Here is a 16712-nt window from a genome sequence, read left to right as displayed (position 1 = left end):
TTTTATAGTCTGTAGGAAAACGAGGAGAGCTTCTAGTTTCGTCTATTCATTCTGTCTGTCTGTTCGTTTTACAAACATTTGAAAACTAAGTATTAGTTTTAAAGTAAATTTTTTGTATAGTTATAGTTTGTTACCGCTACAGAATAGACATACCTACTACATATAAGACACAATGTCTTTTTTGGCATACTCCTTCGAGTGGGACCTTATATTAAAAAGTAACAAGTGTAGGGTTCCGTAGTCAAAAGTTTGCTGGGTCAGCTAGTATAACAATAAATCAATCTAAACTAAATGAAACGAATAGGATTACGATCAATCACTAAATATACTATACAATAGATACAATACAATTATAACATACATTAATATGCAACTCATAATATCTACGTACAATAATTAACCTCGAAAAACATTTATAGCTCCTTAACCTGTGAACCCTACTTACCCATGATAGTTTTCCTTTAATATTAATTATATATACTACTGCTGTGAATTTTTTCACCTTCCTGTATACTACCATTTGGCTGATACAGGGGGGGGGGGGGGGGGGGGGGGGGGGGGCACTTGACTCTTATAAAAATTAGCACTTTAAAACATCATATTTTACAAACGGATCTAAGGGTTCCTTGTTTACTACAGAACCCAAACCCACAAAATACGACTATTTATTAACAGAATAATGTGTTTAAAAAATAGATTTAGTGATATTAAGTTAGTAAGCAAGTGGTTAATAAATCAATTTTCAATGAACAAAGTACAAAAATAGAAACAAGCAACACACAAAATCAAACAATGCACTACAAACAATAGTATTAAGCTATTATACTTTGAATTATTATAGAAATCTCGTTTGAGTTTTATTATTCCAATAAAAATAAATTAGTCTACTAATTAACTTATAATGTTTCATGTCCTCACTTAAATAATAAATGAACTAAGATATGAATATGATAGAAGGAAATGATATTACTTCAAGTAATTGTGGTAAAATTATTGTTTAAACAAAAGCTATGAACACTTTGACTCCAAAATGACCTTATGATTTAATGCCTAATATGGATAGACCAAGTGTTATTTTATTAAAAACAATTCTTCACTCTCATAGCAAATTATTTAAATGTTATTGCAATTCGTTGTCCAAAGTGGGTGGTTCTATCGTTGATATAAAAGCGTGCGCGGATTTTTTATCCGCATTCAAACTAGTTCAACGAAGCTAGGCAATCTTAAAAAATTAAAATGAGATTCGCCGTAAGTAGTTTGAAATAAAATCGATTACTTGATTAAAATAAAATCGTGGATACTGATATTAAATGCGATGTGTTAAAATTTTTGGTGATACTAATATGGGTATTTTGTGAATTCAGGTGGTCGTATTGGCATGCGTGGTGGCGGTCGCCCACGCTCAACTCATCCCTAACACGGGAAGATACAACCCTGACAGCGGACGGTACCAGGCCAACAGATACAACCCCAACCAGTACAACAAATACAACAAAAACCAGTACAATCGCTACAATACTAACCAGTACAACCCTTTTAACAACCAGTACAACCGCAACCAGCAGAACCAGTACACCCCCTTCAAGCCTTTCGTCACTTCCACTCCTTTCCCCCGCCCCTCAGTCACAGTGACCCCAGCCCCATCAGTAGCTCCTAAACTAACCCCTGCACCAGTCATCACCCCCGTGGTCACTCCTACTCCTTTCGTCCCCGTCGCGCCTGTCGCCCCCATTGCCCCCGTTCCTTTCGTCCCTGGCGTTACCGCCGCCAGGGTGGCTGCTGACGCCCGTTCCGCTGAGACTGTGAAATACGGAAATGAAATCAACCCAGATGGTTCCTACAGTTACTTGTGAGTATAGTATAAACATAATAAACTTTTGTTATAAGAATAAATTCTTTAAACTCTATTAAATTATTATATATTCTCTAAATTCTCTTCTAACTATGTGTCTTAATTTATAGCTACGAAACCAACAACGGTATTGCCGCTCAGGCCGAGGGTGTACCCCGTAACTTCGGTGGCAACCCACCGGTAATTCCTGACGTCGCTCAAGGTTCCTTCTCCTGGTACGCCCCCGAGGGTCAGGTCATTGCTATCAACTGGGTTGCTGACGAGAACGGTTACCGGGCTACTGTAAGTTTTCTATAAGATTAATCGATATCAGTAAAAGCAATATGACCAATAAATTAAAAATAATAACAACAAGTACACTTTTCATTTATCTGTTATACTAAACTTGTTCATATAATTGACTCTTTTACTGTAAATTTCTATACTATATATATTTAAAATTAGGACAGATAATATAGATTACTTATTCAGAATCAGTGTAATAAACACATTCAGGATCATCAAAGACATCTTATGCAACCGAAACATTGTAAGCACAGAACATAATTATTGCTGTAAGTGTAATACTTAGGCATTTTGCCAAAACAGCAAATAGGGCTGAAAATGTTTATAAACGGTAAATTGCATCTAGATAACTTTGCTAATTCATTATTTTTTGCATTCCAGGGTGACGCTATTCCCCAACCACCACCAGTGCCCGACCAGATCGCTCGCGCCCTCGCCTACGTCGCCAGATCCGCTCCAGTCCCTGCCGTCCTCAACGCCAACTATAATAATTAATTTTATTTATTATTTAACGAATAAAACCACCACGACCTTAAATTCCAAACTACTTAGAAATAATTTAATAAATGTACAAAATACATAAAATAATGTGATAATTATTGTTATTATAATTTGAAATACGAATTGATGCATTTTGAGTGTGAATTATGAAAATTTTAATAAAAGGAAATAGTTGAAAATTTTACTAAATATATCATTCTTCCTAAAAACGAATTCCTACTTTTTCGAATTCCTAATCAAATCATACTAAAAGAATAAATAATAATTAAAAACAATTACTGTTGTAACAACAAAGGTTACAATATTTTGAACTTTGGTATGGTTTTTATTAAAATAGACATTTAAAGTGTGTTTTAATGCAAACATTAGTATATTAGGTGGTTTTTGATCCAGTTAGGCAAGAATCACAAGATGCGATGTGGCTTGAAAATCGATACTAGAGGAAGATCAATAAAATCAGGTTTAAAAGGTGATCTAATATTATAATATAATTTTAGATCACCTTTTAAACCTGATGAAAATTAGTTCAAAGTTTATTTCATTAATATTAATTAGGAAGAATAAATAATAATTAATGGGACGACTATCTGTCAAATTAAAAATACATATAAGTTAAAGTTCATACATGATCGTTAAAAATTTGTATTTTGGATTATGGACCTTGCAGTATTACTAGGAATGGTTAATTAGTCGTCAGGAAAGAGTGAAAAATTTAATTTTTACTTTCACCTCGTATTAATAATAATTACTAAATGATAGCATTTGTCCGGGTAGGTTTCGATTTTACAAAAATCCTGTGGGAACTCTTTAAACTATGTCTATTTCTCGTATGCAAGCTGCTATGTCCCTTAAGATCGGTACAAGGCAATAAAAAAACATAAACGGAGAAATTCACACTATTTATTATTTTTCATTGATCTGTATTCCAGAGTATTCAAGCAATACCGTTGAAAAGAAAAATCTCATTTCAGGGTTGTATTTGATAAGATAAGACTCGTTTTTACATCTCAGAGCTGCACACCTAAAAATTTTGTCCACGCATTTACCTACTCGTCTTATCTCTATGAATATGAACATGAGAAAATGGGCAAACAAAAATTTCTCGTGGGTCACATGTTAGGCCCTCTGGCCGTGTTTGGAACCCTCGTAGCTTTAGTTTTAAGTTTATGTTACTAATTATCGCCATTAGGTACATCAATTATCTTACAAATCAAATAATTGCCAATCAAAAAGTGTTCAATGGTACCTATTTTGATCAAATGATTTGGCTTTGACCTTGAAATGAAAATCTTCCAAAATCCGAACTAAAAGTTTGCTAAATAGTTATGACTATTTAGCAAACTGTTTCTGAACTGTTTCATAACTATTTCTGAAACTCAGTTCTTTCTGGGTGCTGTCGCGGATTGCCTTCAATTTCCCCACCACTTTTTCATTCTTAAATAAAAAGTCAGATAAATAAATAATTACCGGTTTCTGTCAATAATAAAGCTGCTGATGCTGGAAAAATCTCTCCAATAATGATGAATGGTCCTTTGTGCACGTCTTTTTTAAAATTGGTAGTTATATAATTAACTAGCTTATTGCCGAAACTTCGTCCGCGTGAACTACTCAAATTTCAAACCCCAATTTTACCCTATTAGGGATTGCATTTTCGAAAATTATTTCTTAGCGGATCAAGCGGGTATCTACGTCGTAATAGCTATCTGCATGCCAAATGCGATCCTTCCAGTAGTTTGAGCTGTGCGTTGATAAATCAGTCAGTCAGTCACCTTAGAAAATATAACATAGATTAAATAAATAATTATTTATTTAATCTTATTACAATAGTCTTTCGGTAGTCGTATGACTCCACTCTCTGCACCATTTCTTTTGTTTCTGTCCTGGTTTTTTCCCATACTTAGATGTAGCCGCCGTCCACTATACGTGAAACCACTGGTGCAGCTCCCAACCGGATCACTCCAGCCAGCCGAGCTCAGTCCAGAATCTAAGCAGGCCAAATAGATCAGCGAGGAAGTGTTGCTGGGGAGCCAATGAAGGCTTCTCGTTGGGCAGATACATCACTGTTTTATGTTACATATATACATACATGTTGCTGGGTACTGAAAAAATAAGAATCATGATTTTATATTGAACAGGGAACGGATATTTTCTAACTAGTGCCAGCTTATTTAAATCTTATAATAGTAGGTACGAGTTTTAATCGAAACAATCGACATTTGACCTCAGACCAGTGTAGCAAGTTTAAGAACAGCTTTTTTTAAGCCGTCTAGGTTCATTTACCTTACCCGAATTAAGTACCTGTGAATTCATATTAATTTTTATCACGATTAGGTGTTGAACACCGGGAGTATATAGTATAGTATACCGGGGTAAGTATCCGTGATTGAACCAGCATTGCGTTATACGTGATACAATATTGGTGTATTGTTATTATTGAAAGTACAACAATAACATCATTCTAGTCGATTTTTCGAGATAAAAAGTAGCCTGTGTTAATCCAGAGAATAGCCTATCTCCATTCGAAATTTCAGCCAAATCCGTCCAGTAGTTTTTGCGTGAAAGAGTAACAAACACACATATGTTTGTGTGTCATCATCATCATCATCATCAACCGATAGACGTCCATTGCTGGATATAGGTCTCTTGTAGGGACTTCCACATGTCACGGTCTTGCGCAGCCTGAATCCAGCGGCTCCCTGTGACTTGTCTGGTGTCGTCCGTTCACCTAGTGGGGGTTTTCCAACACTGCGTCTTCCGGTGCGATGTTGCCATTCCAGCACCTTGGGACCCCAACGTCTATCGGTTTTACGAACTATGTGCCGTGCCCATTGCCACTTCAGCTTCGCAGCCCGTTGAGCTATATCGGTTACTCTAGTTCTCCTACGGATCTCCTCATTTCTGATTTGATCACGTAGAGAAACTCCAAGCATAATATAGCTCTCTCCATCGTCCGCTGAGTGACTCTGAGCTTTCTTATGAGGCCCATAGTTAGCGACCATGTCTCGGATCTATAATGTCATCACTGGCAACACGCACTGTTCGAAGGCTTTGGTCTTCAAGCACTGATGAATTTTGAACAAAAAGACATCTCAAAGCTTCCTGAACGCTGCCCAACTGTTTGTGTGTTTTCACACACATAAACTTTCGCCTTTATAATATTATAGTGTGATGAGCAGCTTTGTTAGTCAACTAGTTTATGCCCGCGACTTCGTCCGCGTGGACTACACAAATTTCAAACCCCTATTTTACTCCCTTAGGGGTTGCATTATCAAAAATCCTTTTTTAGCGGATGTCTACGTCATAATACCTAGCTATCTGCATGCCAAATTTCAGCCCGATCAGTCCAGTACTTTGAGCTGTACGTTGATAGATCAGTCAGTCAGTCTCGTTTTCGTTTTATATACCTACTCATAGTGTAGAGATTTTATACAACGGGATATTTTTACTAAGTATTTCTACTTATCCGATGGTCTTAAAATTTCCTTAATAAATCTGATATCACAGTAATAATATGGCTACCTTGACCTGCCGCTGAGTACCTACATGCCTACAGGACATTGTGCAGACTACTCAACTCCTCGATGACTTACAACAGACGTTATGTGTTTGCGTTCAATCTGTTAGTTTCAATAAATAATTAAAGTGATAAAGCTGTGATAGCCAAGCGGTTAGGACGTCAGCCTTGTAATCGGAGGTCGGGGATCGATCCCAGGCACGCAACTCTAACTTTTCGGAGTTATGTGCGTTTTAAATAATTAAATATCACTTGCTTTAACGGTGAAGGAAAAGATCGCGAGGAGACCTGCCTGCCTGAGAGTTCTCCAAAATGTTCTCAAAGGTGTGTGAAGTCTACCAATCCGCAAGTGCCAGCGTGGTAGACTATAGCCAAAACCGTTCTCACTCTAAGAGGAGACCCGTGATCTGCAGTGAGCCGGCGATAGGTTGATCATGATCATGATGATGATGTGATGATGAAACAGGAAATTAGCCTTATCAATTCGTGGACTAACCGAATTGGGACTCGTTAATTTGATCCCGATGGGTGGTCAAGCGAGTCGCAGGGAGCCGCATGGATTCGAGCGGATTATGGCACTGGAAGTCCCTACAAGAGACTTCTATCCAGCAGTCGTCTATCAGTTGATATGGTGATGATGATCGGTAAACAGATACCAGATCAAGGTCTGACGATGAAACACGAAGTTTGTCGCTGAATATAATAGGTATATGTACCCATGGCCATCAATTCTATACAAGGCGTTGTCCCTGTTGATTTTATTGAAGTTATTTTACTTGTTTTGTATTATGTCGGTTTTTTAACTGGTTTATGGTAATAATATTCATGAATCCAGATACTGCAGATGGTGTAGATATTTCTATTTAAAGTAACTAAGAGATATCAATATATAGATACTATGAAACTACTTATTTAATTATTACATAAAAACAGCATGACCAGGTCAATGACTCTATTAAAAAAGTTCGAACTTCATACTCTGTTGGGGTTCAAATTGTAAAAGATATGCGTAAATAAAATACTTAAGTACCTATATGATTTTACTGTAATCATACAGTAAAATCCCCGCCCGCGACTTTGTCCGTGTAAGTTTCGGGTTCTTCCGTGGGAACTCTTTGATTTTCAGGAGAAAAAGTAACCAATATCCGTCTCTGGGATGCAAGATAGCTTTGTCTCAAATAGATGATGCCGTCGACTTCATCAGCGTGGATGTAGGTTTTTGAAAATCCCATTAAAGCTCTCTGATATTCACAACAAAACGTAGCCTATACCTATCCTTACCCGAGATATGCGCGTACCTAAGCTATCTCTCTACCAAATTTCGTAAAAACGGGTTAGTGTATGGGCCGTGAAAAACTAGCAGATAGACAGTCATACTTTCGCATATGTATATAATATTAGTATGGGTTATGTTATTCAGATATCTTGAGATCTATTTTATTCCATAAGCGACAAATATCACAAAAAAAAAATAGAATTAATTTTAAAACCATCAAAGAGTAGGTGTATAATACAGCTATAGTAGCTGTTAATTAAATTGATTTTATGGCCATATAAAGGTGCGTCACAGTTAGAGGCCTAATTAGCACCTAGTAATAGACACAAGCCTAAACGTTTAAAAATAAATTTTATATTTACCTACCTACTTAGTTCCAGTATGCCGCATAGTTAAAAATACCGTGGGAAATCTTTGAATTCTGTAGTAAAAAGTTTGTCTATATCCATTTCCAGCTTTTTCTTTTATCAATATCGGTTCAGCGGTGAAAGTCGTGAAAAGTTTAAAAACAAAAATTCGCTAGGTCTCTGAGTCTACTTCAGCGAAATCGCACTTGTCCGTCCGTCCGCCCGTCTGTCACAGCCTTATAACTTCTGAATTACTGAACGTAATTATTTATTTAAACAAGATGTAAACTGATGTACTTCAGCCGAATATTGCATAAAAAATATAAAAGGCTTTATTTCCGGAGGTTCCATATAAAATGGGGGGCTTTAAAGTGGAGATTGAATTCGACGCTATGAGTCAAAATGGGCTACATAATATTAGAAACTGAAACTACTTACTAATTTCAGTTGTATCCTTAACAACAAATACTAAAATTAGATTTACATTAGATTAGACGGAATTATTTCATTTTTAATGGGTTCCAGTATTTATAACATAACTTCATAATGATATTAATAGATGGCGCTGTAACATTATGAAACTATCGGGAATTATGAGATACCGCGAGGTATAAGTTAGGGGCGAACCACAAGTGATATAAGAAAGTATCTATGGAGAATGAATTTTGATGCTACATAAGAGACGAAATCTTCAATGATGCTATAATCGGTTAAACTTCATTCTGTACTCTTGTATTACTGTTGTAGGTACCTATAGTCCGCGACCGCCCACCCACGCAGCCCTCGCTCTAACCCATGCCAACCGGTGCGGGCGAGCGCGGGTGACGTGCGGGTATACGGGGTGTCCCCCCGCCTCATCCCCCGATCGCTATCTCGACCTATCGCGTACTATTTCTACAGATACACACCTGTAATCTTGTATTGGGGCTGTATATCTGTATTCTGTACTACTGTATTACGCCTTTTAAAAGTGAAGCACATCGATGTGGTAGGTACTGCGTATGTAATTCTAACCTCCCTGGCGCAGATGTGAGTACTGCACTGTGTTCTTATAAGCGGGAAGTCTTGGATTCGATTCCTGGCAGGCGCATTTTGAGAATTTATTATTTCTTAATTAACTTTGGTCTGGTCTAGTGGGAGGCTTCAGCCGTGTCTAGTTACCACCCTACCAGCGAAACCGTGATGCCAAGCGATTCAGCCTTCCGCTACGATGCCCCGTAGAAACCGATAAACAGTATGGCTTTAATAAAACTGCTAAATAAGTTACTACCCGTGCGCGATAACTTGAGACTCGCCTGGAATGCAACCCTCCGCCCGCTTGCCCTGTAACTTCCCCTCAAGCTCCCGTGTTGTACTGTAGACAACGCCATTTTTTTAGCATCTTAGTCTCGTACTTGCTTACGTCACGCAACGACGACGCGCTTCGATTTTTGTCTACAGTACAACCACGCGTCTGTGGCGTCACCGCCCCCCAGGTCTCAACTTATTGCGCACGAGTAGTATATATCTTCCAAACTAATCCGCTTCCATCTTAGACACTACACATCTTATGATACACATCACTCACCACTTGAGATCGCAGTCAAAGGCTTACCTACTTGTAACGGAATAAAAAAGAATAATTACCACTACCAAAAATATTTTGTCGCTTGGTTCATATTTTAATGTTTTAATTTTTTAATGAAAATCTATAAAAATATAAAAATAATGTAAAAATAAGCAAAAAATAAAGAAATCTTAATTATTAATGAGTTCAATAATATAGCGATAGTCCTCATATTTGAAACGCATTGCTTACTTCTGTACTTATCCCTAACGTAAAATACTTACCCTAGATTTGTAAAGTCAGGAAATGAAAAGAATAATATCGTAAAGTATTATATTTTTTAGGCATTATTATAAAGGTGTATCTCGCAATAATATGAAATGAGAAGCATAAATAATAAGTGGCTAGAGTTTGACTTTGATAAATTAATAACTGCTGATTTGTATCTTCGCACATTTACTCATATTGTTATCTTAAAATATGGCCTATTCATTAATCACTTGCTTATCGTAAAAGCATCAAAAATTATACCTAATCATTTTGTAGTTGAAAAAGATTTAGGTTATTTTTCATAACTTTTCAGTTCTAATTCGGCGCCTCTTTATGCTCTGCGCCCCTGGGCGGGTTGCCCAACTGCAATTGTACCCTAATGCCTTAATTTACCTAGTGCAGAGTATTATAAAGTTACCATAAAAATCTTACATCAAAGTATAAAGTCTTTTTTTAAAATATTTTCTTCGGAATAGTATTTTAGAAGTCACGTCATGCATTGCCGGACACTTATGTGTATTGGCAACTCCCTGCTAGACACAATTAAGTTTTTAAAGTTTAAGGTGTCAATATAATATGTAAGGTAGCAATAATTTATGTTGAATTTTGACATAGTTGCCAACATCGTAAACCATGGTTAAAGTACCTAAGTGTATAGTATGCAACAGTTCTAGATGGCAATCGGGGTGGGGACGCCGCGCACACCCGCTCAGCTCCCGCACAAACCCGGTGTAGAATAGCGCGGGTGACGTGTGGGTGTGCGGGACGTTCCCCCGCCTCATACCCCGATTGCCATCTTGACTTGTCGCGTACTATAGTTTGTCTGCGAAATCTGCTTTTGGTAGATTGATCCGCAACCCACACCACAGCCCCATGGTATGGTAGCCTTCCATCCGGTTTAAAGGAAGATGGTTCGGATTTGAAAAAAAACACCTCTGCTCATCGATATAAATAGTAATATAATAAGTCTATGCCCCTGCTGCTTTTTTTTAGAGAAAGGAAAAACATTTATTTACAGACAGGATCTGAAGGAGGAACCTGTCACAATCGCATTTATTAAACACTAGCTTATGCTCGCGACTTCGTCCGCGTGGACTACAAAATTTCAAAACCCTATTTCACCCCCTTAGGAGTTGAATTTTCAAAAATCCTTTCTTAGCGGATGCCTACGTCATAATAGCTATCTGCATGCCAAATTTTAGCCCGATCCGTCCAGTAGTTTGAGCTGTGCGTTGATAGATCAGTCAGTCAGTCAGTCATTCAGTCAGTCAGTCAGTCAGTCACCTTTTCCTTTTATATATATAGATGTCTCTCGTAAAACAGTTATGGGGTCATACTCAGAAGAGGGCTGCCACCCGCATCCTTATGGTGTCCTTGAATTTTGTAGGTGTCCACAGTGGTTCAAGGCAGAAGGCATCTGAACCCACGCACGCGGCTAGCCTGTGCTCATCAACATTCGAAGATTACGCAATCATACAGAAATTTAATATAACTGGTTTTTAAGAAGATTTATCTCTGCAGCGACCTTATAAATCGTACAAAATCAAAATTAATAATGAACCTCGTCGCTATAGTTCGGATGAGAGATGACATTGAATAGTTGATACGATTATGCTTTTAGAATGATCTGTATTTCCATACTCGATAGAATTGTGTATAATTTTTGTTATTTTTTAAATTTAGAATCTAATCTACAGAATGCATACAGAATCATAAAAATCGTTACCATGGGTTTCGCTCGGCTATGTCAAAATTATTTGTGATAAAATAGGTATATAATTATTTAATTGGTTGTGACATGGTTGTGACCCATGAATCTCCGACAATAGAAGCTACTGTTCATGTAGGTCTTGTGCCACTTAACGTCAACCGGTAATTCGTAACGTACTTGCAGAAAACTTAAATTCTACCTAACTAGGTACCTGGAAAAGCATGGTGAAAATGTATAAATATCTATCTAGTTAGTGTGACAAAAAAGACTTTTGCTGGTGTGTTTTAAGCCAAAAATAGATAATATTTGTAGGTAAGTAAAAAGTCGATTTTTGATAACAATAATTCGAAGGTAAGGTTCAAAGCAAGTGATGTAGTAGTTAATGCAAATAGGTATTACTTATTCGACAGGCGTTAAATAAGTGTAGCTTTTTATTAATGTTTATTAATATCAATTTCATTGTCTTTTATCTTATTCAAAATATTTATTCATATCTTTATATGATAATTTGAGTTTGTCCTTGATATAATTAATATATATTCCTTAATATCCCTACACCGTTCTAATTAACTAGAACTAAGTAGGTGGGTATTGCCTTATAGTTTTCCTTTGAAATTGAAATTATACATTAATTTTATGTAATTACTAGCTGCCCCGGCGAACTTGAACTTGAACGCCTAAAAGTCGATTCAAGTTTTTTAAATTTTCTTTCCGTAAGAACCATCCTCATACTTCAAGGAATATTAAGTATAAAAAAGAATTAGCGAAATCGGTTCAGCTGTTCTTGAGATTTGTGATCAAAGGGATTTGCGAAACACATTTAGCGATGTATTTTTATATATATATAGAGATTATTTTAATGATTTATTGAACAAGACTAACTAATTTCAACTTAAGTACTGTTAAATTAAATCAACCAATAATAACTTCCGCGTATCGGCATAATATTATATTAAAACCGGTCAAGTGCGAGTCAGGCATCGCACCGAGGGTTCCGTACTACAGTCGTATTTTATCATCATTTTGCACGATAAATCAAAATCTATTATGCATGAAAAAAAATCTGTTTTAGAATGAAGGTACAGGTAAAGCCCTTTCATATGATACCCCACTTGATATAGTAATCTTACTTTATAAGTTGAAAATACTAATTATTTGTTTTTGTCGTTACTTTTTTTTGTGATGTGATACAAATTAATCGTTTTCAGATTTTCCCCCTAATGTCTTCTATAAGACCTACCTCCCTGCCAAATTTTATGATTCTAGGTCAACGGCAAATACCCTGTAGGTTTCTTGACAGACAGACAGACAGATAGACAGACAGACAACAAAGTGATCCTATAAGGGTTCCGTTTATTCTTTTGAGGTACGGAACCTTAATAATAAATTCTGCTAATACGGGTAATATTACCTAATTTGTGACTGGTCAATATCTATCAACAGGTACCTATCTGCCTATAATATTATGGAACTTGTGATTGTAAATTGATCGTCCTCCAATTTATTGATCGATATCATCTCTGCAATTACCTTGCCGGTTTGATGGTTATAAATCTATAACTAGTCTTATGATACAGATTTTTCTAAAAAGAACGCTAAAATAATATTAAAATACCGTTATTTAAATTGCATTTATTTGGGTCTGTAAAGTGATAGCGCTACACTAAGCATACATTTTTATAAAAAAAAAGTATATTAAAAAAGTTGCAAGGGTATAGTTAAAGACCTGGAGAGTGACATATTCTACTTTTTATCCCGGAAAATCAAAGAATTCCCACAGGACTTTAAAAACATAAATCCACGCAGACGAAGTCGCGGGCATCAGTTAGTAATTAATAAGGCAGCATTTTTCGAATTCACCTGGGATGTAGTGGATTTTTATTTTCACCGAGGAAAGTCATGGGCGGTCGTTAATACTTATTTACTAGCTACCGTCAAAAGTATTTACGTACTTATTTGGCAACCCATGGTTTACTATTGTAATAAGAAAATTATTTTTCACATTTTTTTTTTAGTTAAAAACATTTTTTTTTAAATTTATTTATTTGTTTTAATTGTACAGGTTTCATACATTTCTATCTCGCCAAACTGGTGGGCCAGTTTGTTGGCTTTAAAAACACCATGTCGGTTTTGAAGGCACTCCTAGATTGCGACTGAAGTAGCACTAACTAGTATCTATTTATTATTATAAGCTTACTAGAAGGACATAATAATTTTATTACCGGCAACAATAAACACAAATCAATGTACTTATTTTTTTATTTTTTTGTAAAATAATACTGCTGCTTTAAATTTTAAAAGATTTTATTTAATTTTCCTTTCCACAAGTAACATAAGTCAATATTTTTTTTGGATTTATGACAACTTTTTGCGATGCTATGCCAGCATTCACACCAAAAAGAAGATAAGTAATAATTAGTTGCAGCACGTCGTTGAATGCTATGTGCAAATTCCTTTCTATAAGAAGGTGTAAATCATTTCATCTTAATTAATAAATTCCGTTTGTCTTTTCAATGAAGTTAATAGAATTCTTACTTCCATAAAGGTAAAACAAAGGTGTAATTGCTGCGGCGGATGCGATCTTCATCACGAGCAGAATCTATCGTGATGCTATGCGGTCGTCTTTCGCGACCTTAGCATTTTAGATGCGTTGCCGCTACATTTATTACATTGTACACTCACTTATATATTCTCCTGGTACTTTATCTGGAGAAGTCAATCGTAAAGATGAGAAAAAAAACCATAACTTATAAATATAGCTCCAAAAATATGATCCTCGAAATATAATTTGCAGGTATTCTCCACATGACATGTGATTCAAAATATCCAGTCACAAATTTTCAACATAATTGTTCTTTTCAAATACCGTGAGATTTGTTGGATTTTCCGGGAAAAAAGGAGCCTATGTCATTTGCCAGGTTTTTAAACAACATTCATGTAAAAATCACATCAACCGTTACTCCGTTGCTGCGTGATTGAAGGATAAATAAAGACACCAACAAATAAACATACCTCGCATTTGTAATATTATGGGCAGGATTGGGATTTTCACTGTTTCTTATAATATTAAGAAAAGTGCCCACTTATTTTAAGTATGAGTGATAACCCACTAGTAAAAAGATTGTGTTTTTTATTTTATTTCATTACAAGTTAGCCCTTGACTGCGATCTCACTTGGGGGTAAGTGATAATGCAGTTTGAGTTGGTAGCGGGCTAACTTGGAATGGGTATGGCAGTTTTGTTAAACCCATACCATAGTTATATAGGTTTTTACAGGGCATCGAACTGAAGCGCTAAATCGCTTGGCAGCACGACTTTGCCGACAGGGTGATACCTATACACAGCTGTATCCTCCTACCAGACCAGACCAGTGAGAATTCTAGAAATTTTAAATTCCGAAAGTGCCCCTGCCGGGAATCGAACCCGGGACCTCCCGCTTATAAGACCACAGCGCTTTACACTTCCTCAAGGAGGTCGTTAAATAAAAAGATTTGTAAAACTAAAAAGTTACTGTTATAATAGTAGGTATTACGACCAATATTAATCATTATAAAAATGTTTAATTAATTATACACTTCATAACCATAAAATGAGAATTTACTGCCCCTATCACTGGAAAATCTTGTTGGTGAGCTTTCATAGCTAAATACGAATATAAATTAATTTAAAAGCTCGTTTATAACATTGTGTGCGAGTTCGTCTTAGTCATACTTAATTTTAAATACTTAGGATGCATTTTATGTAATTTAGCTGGTTGAAATATGTTTATTTGTCACGAGATTTATTTAGTTTGTGTTTATCTTAATAAAATAACTAAAAAAATATTCAAGTTGTACAGATCTTTGGCTTTTTGCTATTACTTTTTGTGCCTTACACTAGTTGCTAAATGAACCCATAATAATTAATTTTTATTTCATCATACTCATGATCAACCCATCGCTGGTTTACTATTAATCACTGGTCTCCTCTCAAAATGAGAAGGGTTTGGCCATAGTCACTCACGATGGCCAAGTGGGGATTGACAGACTTCTCACACCTTTGAGAACATTATGGACAACTCTCAGGCATACAGGTAACCTCACGATGTTTTCTTTCATCGTTAATACTGCAGTTAGTGATAGTTAAAATAGGCATAACTCTGAAAAGTTAGAAGTGGATTCCCGGATCGAACTCCCAACCTCCCGAATAGGAGGCGGATGTATTAAAAACTAGGCTATCATGGCTCACTTTTTATATATGTATAAGGAAATTTTATGTAATATAAGGAATTTCACAATTTTTATAACAATAATAATATTACAATAAAAAGAGAAGCAGTATTCTGAGGAATTCTCAGATGAAGCAAAAAAAAAATATGTCGCAATTTACGAGTATATTATATTAGTGTTATACATTAAATATACGATGTTATAACTCATGAATGACATTCTATAGGTATCCGGGTTACATCAACGTTTAATGGGTTCACGCCAGCTATAAATGGCCCAATGTTAGTCATCGCTTAAATAAATAATTCACATCACAGGATAAGATAGCTATATCCTGATAAACCTGTTCTTAATAAGACGATCCAACGGCTAAAATTTTATTAAAACTCCTTATAAGGTTTGATACTATGCAAAATACAGTCATGCAAGCTTAATTTTAAGCAAACTTATTGCCTTTGATATTATGATATCAGGTGATGATAAGTGATGCATTCAATAATTTATGAAACGCGCTACAGTTATTACAATGGCGGTTGTCTGATCTTGTTGAAATGTTTTTAATAGATTGTAGGTTATAATGCTACTCTTGTCTATACTACCGCGAGAAACATTAGCTAAGTATATAGAGCGTTAAATTGTCTCCATCAAAGCAGAGTGAACTAGAGTGAGGAAAATCTCGGTTTGATCCTAATAATATGTCAAATATTAGGCTAAAGTGACGTAAATTAAAAAAAATAGGGCTACTTTAGGGGTACTTACGTCAAATGTACCTACTTACTGACATTTGACGCCTGCCAGTGACGTCGAAGCCTCAACGTTTTGTTAGAAGGCCCCTAACTGGCCTAAACTGTGACCAAACCAACTGCTTACCTTACCTTACCTTTCCTTACCTCAACTCAACTTTTTCATGAATATGTTATGAGTATTACCCGTGAGTATTACATACTTACAATAATTATTACCTTGATATTATCTGCATCCGATCGCATTAATTAATAAGTAGTATTCTTCATAGACCTATTCATATGAATACCTAATTTTACATAGTATAATTAATTCAATTCAATTATTTATTTTCATAATATACATAACTAGCTTATGCTCGCGACTTCGTCCGCGTGGACTACACAAATTTCAAACCCCTATTTCACCCCCTTAGGGGTTGAATTTTCCAAAATCCTTTCTTAGCGGACGCCTACGTCA

General features: G+C 35.9%; 1 protein-coding gene across 1 annotated transcript; it reads left to right on the top strand.

Annotated features, from left to right (window-relative positions):
• Positions 1-1154: 1154 nt before the first annotated feature.
• On the top strand, positions 1155-2790 carry LOC117982559 (larval cuticle protein LCP-22-like). Its single transcript, XM_034968924.2, has 4 exons — positions 1155-1248; positions 1365-1849; positions 1963-2134; positions 2519-2790. Exons 1-4 carry the CDS (start codon positions 1237-1239, stop codon positions 2630-2632), a joined length of 783 nt encoding a protein of 260 aa, XP_034824815.1. The 5' UTR covers positions 1155-1236; the 3' UTR covers positions 2633-2790.
• Positions 2791-16712: the final 13922 nt, after the last annotated feature.

The sequence above is a fragment of the Maniola hyperantus genome, chromosome 5 (genome assembly GCF_902806685.2).
Source record: "Maniola hyperantus chromosome 5, iAphHyp1.2, whole genome shotgun sequence".
In the NCBI taxonomy this organism is placed as follows: Eukaryota; Metazoa; Arthropoda; class Insecta; order Lepidoptera; family Nymphalidae; genus Maniola; species Maniola hyperantus.
This window is presented reverse-complemented; position numbering and strand designations above follow the sequence as displayed.

Excerpts from the sequence above, each read along its gene's own strand:
- LOC117982559 (XM_034968924.2), top strand. Across the intron at positions 1,850-1,962 it reads GATGGTTCCTACAGTTACTT|CTACGAAACCAACAACGGTA; the intron begins GTGAGTATAGTA and ends CTTAATTTATAG. Across the intron at positions 2,135-2,518 it reads AGAACGGTTACCGGGCTACT|GGTGACGCTATTCCCCAACC; the intron begins GTAAGTTTTCTA and ends TTTGCATTCCAG.